A 5,533-nucleotide genomic window follows, 5' to 3' on the forward strand; every position below is an offset into this window, starting at 1 on the left:
CCAGCCAAGCCACCTGTCCCCACCGCGCGTCTCAGAGCAGCAGGCCGGAGGGAGGTGGCCTGTCCCCGGCCCTGCGCTCCGGGCGCCTCCTGGCTCACCCCCAGGGCCGGACCCGAGTGGCTGCTGCTGGCCTGGCCTGACCTTGAAGGCCGATTCCCCTCCGACCCTCCTGTGCCAGGTCACCCGCTGATGTTGTGTGAACACAAGGGGCCCCCCTTCGGAGCCCTGTTGCAGCAGGTGTGGAACCCGGGGCAAGGGGGTTCTGGTGCAGGGTCCCTCTGACACAGCCCCGTTTCCCCACACAGTTCTCACTTGGAGGTGCCTTACCTGCTGTTAACGTATTTATAAAATTTTCTAGTTTGAGAATCACAGTGGAAAATACCTTTAGGTTATTTAAAATATTTTTGTCTCTTTTTTTTTTGTTGTTAAGTAATTTTCATTCTTTTTTTTTGGTCTTTGCAGGACACTAAATTGTGGATAATAATGGAATATCTTGGCGGGGGCTCTGCACTGGACCTCGTAAGTATCACGTCGGATGTTGAACATGCAGCAGTGGTCTTGGTTTTAAAGATGAATCTGTTTACATTTCTGTCTCCCTCTTCAGTTGCATGAAAAAAGGGCCAAAATGTTTCTTATAATAGAGATTTCTGCTCCTGACACGTTGCTGAAAAGTAGAGGTTCCCTGTGAAGCCAGGTTTTGCTGTATCATGGGAAACCAGTGAACTCATTCCACGCAGCCACGAGAGGTGTTGCCTGCTCAGTCTGACCTCAGAACAGTTTCTAATTTTCTAAAACTGGTTTGAAGTTTTGTGGCATTCAAACACCATCATTTTTTCCCATTTCAGATGGTAACTTCACTTCTAAAACTTGTGTGGAGCGTTTTCGTTTATAATTCATTAGAATTTTAAAAAATTAAAATTTGGTTTCAGGGGTAAGAGACAGGCACAGCGTCACAAGTGGGAGCGGTGGTCAGGCCACGTGTGAACGCACGTCTGTCTCCTGGGTGCGCATGCAGAGGGCCTCGCTGCACCCGCAGTGTGTTTCTGGGGGAGCCGACCCCTGCCGGTTGGCGGTGTCTCCTGCCTGGCCAGCACCCAGCTGCCTGGCCCCCACACACGGTAGTGGCAGCTCAGTGTAGGATGACCTCAGAGTCGTGGTCTGCAATTCGTTTCTCACGAATAGGTAAAACACGGTTACATGTTGGCCTCAGGCAAGATGCTCAGGGATCACCAGCAGATCATAAGCATTACTTGGGTCATCCTTGAAACACAGTATATGCAAAACAAAGATTTTTAAAAGATCTCACACGGCTGTTTAGCACCTGATATCTCACCCCAATGTGGTCATGCAGTGAAATCGGCGTAATCAGCACCCTTTTGTTCCCTGCCCGCGGGGGAAGGTAAACCTCTAAAACTGTGTGTATTATAAAAGGCTCTGTACCCATTTTTAAAAAATCACATAATGTTATAAACCATAAAAGCAATCGGTCAAAATAGAGTTTGAAAGGAAATTTCAAGAAAAAAATTTAACACAGTCCCAACAATTGTATTTAAATGGAAAGTGACAAAACAGCTGGATACACTTTATGACTCGCTTTGTTTTTGCATAAATATATGTATTACACAGAGAGCTTTCTTTTTTTTTTTTTTACCCTTTTGAGAACTACTACAGAAATGTAGAAAATTGCCTCATTTTGTATAATTAGATTTACCGTTATCTTAAGTGAATTTCATTTGTGTCATGTGTGAAGTTATTTGTGGAGATGCTTTCCCAACGCTGAGCTCTTCAGAGCAGCAGTTCTAGTCTCTAGATGCTTTATTTATTCATTCCTAATGCCACCATAATTGAATTTATTTAGTGGCAACTTTCTTTGGATTTTTGAGTTGAAGTCTGTGAAATCATGGACATGGCAGTTTGCAAGGCAGCGTAGAATTCTCCTCTTATTAGAAAAAAATCCCATCTGGTGTGAGTCCCAGCAAAGAGCCATCCGCCTTCTTACATCAGTGGCTCCAGGCACCCTTTTTGAATGTCCCCAAATCATCTTATTTTAGTTGAGGAAACAGAAACATTCAGAAATTAGGTGTCCCAGCCAGCAAATGGAGCTGACCAGCTGCAAAGCCCTCTTTGTCATTTCTCTCTTAATCTCTTACGTTTTTTTTTCTTTGCTGTCCTGACTCCAGTCCTCAAAGAAGATGCACTTTAATAATAATGAGACACAAGGATTATTTATTTATGTTTTGAATGTTGAAGACTATTATTAGGATTATTTTGAGAGAGTCTATCAAGTGTTTATACAAGATTTAAAAAACTGGAGTATGGCTGCATATGACGGTAGTTGAATAAACGGGTTTGGGACATTTCTTTGAAAAATTCCGCCTTGCTTTATCTAGCGTCTGTGTTAAGGGACATGGTGCTGACGCGCGTGTGTGTGTGTCTTTGGAGCGGCCCCTGTACGTGAGGCCCGTCGGGGAGAGATGACCGTGTCTTGTCTTGTTCAGGGCAGCGCTCTGCTGTTTGCTGGAGCACACAGGTCTCACTGGCGCTGTCCTCGCTGTAGAGACATAACTTCGTCTTCAAGCACCGGAGCTGCTCTAACGTGAGGCCACAGGCCCGATGGCCTTTTTCACTCTGCATTTTAGTCATCATGCCTTTTTACTGAGGCTGTAAGACAGTAGTCTCAATGACACCTTAGCCTGGGGCAGGAAGACGGCGCCTTCCTTCACCCAAGGTTACCTTTGAGCGTGTTGCGTAGCTAGCAATTTCTTTTCCTTTCTTTTCATCTGTGGTTGAGGTTCCGAGTGGAGGCAGACAGAGGATTATACTGCATGTGGGGAAGTGCTACAAGGAAGGGAAAGTAGCGTGAAGTCAGCTGGGAGAAGGGGAATGAGGATTAGCAACAGGGGGTCTGACATGGAGAGATTTTTCAGTGATCACAAGATGTCAACATTACAGCAGAATCTAAGGAATCTAATTAAGAAGGAACTGGGCTACGTGAAGCAGCTGGACTACATAAGGGGGCTTCCCATGCGCAGTGGTCAAGAAGTGCCAGTCAGGAGACACGATTCGATCCCCGGGTCGGAAGATGCCCTGGAGGAGGAAATGGCAACCCACCCCAGTGTCCTTGCAGGGAAAAATCCCACGGACAGAGGAGCCTGGAGGGCCTGCAGTCCACGGGGTCGCAAAGAATCGGATACGACTAAGTGCACACACAAGAACAAGGCCACGTGAACCGTCACTCAGGCAGAGATGCTTGACAAACTTAAAAAACGAGTATGCAGCATGAGTTTTAAGAAGCAGGGTGACATACGCATTGATGTTTAGGGCAAGCTGCTGTGGTGGCCGCCCCAAGCAGTCTCACAGGAGATGGGAAACTCAGTTCTCTCCCGCACGTGGGCTCACTGGCCTTCAGGCCACGTGGTCGTCAGGGCCCTGCTGCCGTGGGTGACTTCCTATGGTCTCAAGTCCTTGTCCTCTCCGGCAGCCAGTGTTTGAAAGCCAAGACTAGGACTAGGAAGGGGCTCTTCTGCTTATATTCCTTTGGTGAGAGCTTGGTCATGTGGCCAGACTTGGTGGCCACAGAGGCCAGCAGACGTGGTCTGTAGGTGGGCGGCCGCCCGCAGGCTGAGGGTCTCATAAGAGGAGGGAGGGATGACAGACTTGGGAGAGGGATTAGAGGTCACCCAGAGACAAGGAGCGACTTCCCCGGTGGCCCAGACGGTAAAGCGCCTGCCTACAGTGCGGGAGACCCGGGTTCAATCCCTGGATTAGGAAGATCTCCTGGAGAAGGAAATGGCAACCCACTCCAGTGTTCTTGCCTGGGAAATCCCATGGACAGAGGAGCCTGGTAGGCTATAGTCCATGGGGTCGCAAAGAGTCAGACGCGACTGAGCGACTCCACTTTCTTTCTCAGAGATGAAGAGCATTCTGCATCCTTCCCCCCGCCCCCCGAATCTTTGTTTTATAGAGATTATTGGAAGAGTTCCACAGTCCTCTTAACTGAAGAGACTGCTTGGAAACGTGTTGTTAGTGGTGGAGAAAGCGAGTCCCCACGAATTGAGGAGTTCTGCGCTCCAGGGAACAACTGGACGCCCTTTACAGTGAATTTTGACCCTCGAAGGGCCTGCCTGCTCTGTAAATAGTCTTTCTCTCCCCCCTGCCTGTGACTCACTGGTGGGTGGGGTCTGGGCCAGACAGAAAAGGGCATAACCATCCATGCATCAGTCAGAGAGCCAGCTCTCAAATGGCCCAGGGGAGAGGTTTCGGCTCCTACCTCCCGTGGGTGAGATGACTCCAGGCTGCCACGCCGTTCCTTTCCGGATGCTTGATCGTGGGAGGGAGGGGGTGCAGCCAGATGTTGCGGGTTGTCTGCCCGGGTGACTGTGCTGGCGGAGGAGAGAGAAGCCCTGTGCGGAGACAGCGGTGTGGCCGGTGGGGTGAGCCTTCTGCGCTCCATGCCGGGGAGGAGGGCACATCTGCCAGCTCCTCTGCCTCCTCCTCCTCTTGCCCTCAGTTATGAGAAAAGTGCACTTTTCTTCATCTTGAGTATTAAAATTCCCACAATCTACGAACTCAGAACTAGACGCAAAGGCAGACAAGGTGGAGCTTCCAGACTTGTGTGCTTCGGAGCAGTCAGTGTGTTCCTTCAGAACAAGACTCCAAGTCAGATAACTTGGGGAGGAATTCGGTTCTGCAGATTGAGGTGTGTAGTGAACCGTCCTGGTCTGTGGTGACGGCAGGCAGGACCCTGTAGCCCACCAGGCTCCTGTCCATGGGATTTTCTTGGCAGGAATGGTGGAGTGAGTTGTCATTTCCTCCCCCAGGGGACCTTCCCGACCCAGGGATCGAATCTGTGTTTCCTGCATTGGCAGGTGGATTCTTTTCCACTGAGCCACCATGAAAACCCCTATGTGTGTATACATGTCATCAGTTCAATTCAGTCGCTTAGTCGTGTCCAGCTCTTTGCAACCCCATGAACCGCAGCACGCAAGGCCTCCCTGTCCATCACCAACTCCCGGAGTTTACCCAAACTCATGTCCATTGAGTCGGTGATGCCATCCAACCATCTCATCCTCTGTTGTCCCCTTCTCCTCCTGCCTTTAATCTTTCCCAACATCAGGGTCTTTGCAAATGAGTCAGCTCTTCGCATCAGGTGGCCAAAATATTGGAGTTTCAGCTTCAACATCAGTCCTTCCAATGAACATCCAGGACTGATCTCCTTTAGGATGGACTGGTTGGATCTCCTTGCACTCTAAGGGACTCTCAAGAGTCTTCTCCAACACTACAGTTCAAAAGCATCCATTCTTCTGCGCTCAGCTTTCTTTATAGTCCAACTCTCACATCCATACATGACTACTGGAAAAACCATAGCCTTGACTAGACGGACCTTTGTTGACAAAGTAATGTCTCTGCTTTTTAATATGCTATCTAGGTTGGTCATAACTTTCCTTCCAAGGAGTAAGCGTCTTTTAATTTCATGGCTGTAATCACCATCTGCAGTGATTTTGGAGCTCAAAAAATAAAGTCAGCTACTGTT

General features: G+C 48.9%; 1 protein-coding gene across 1 annotated transcript in view; it reads left to right on the plus strand.

Moving 5' to 3' along the window:
- STK24 (serine/threonine kinase 24) overlaps positions 1-5,533 on the plus strand; it is an 86,467-nt gene that overhangs the window by 61,049 nt on the left and 19,885 nt on the right. Inside the window, exon 3 of the mRNA XM_010831509.1 lies at positions 463-519. Coding sequence (XP_010829811.1) covers positions 463-519 — 57 coding nt within the window. The remainder of the gene's footprint in view (positions 1-462; positions 520-5,533) is intronic.

This window comes from Bison bison, unplaced genomic scaffold (assembly GCF_000754665.1).
Source record: "Bison bison bison isolate TAMUID 2011002044 unplaced genomic scaffold, Bison_UMD1.0 scf7180017864527, whole genome shotgun sequence".
Classification (NCBI taxonomy): Eukaryota; Metazoa; Chordata; class Mammalia; order Artiodactyla; family Bovidae; genus Bison; species Bison bison.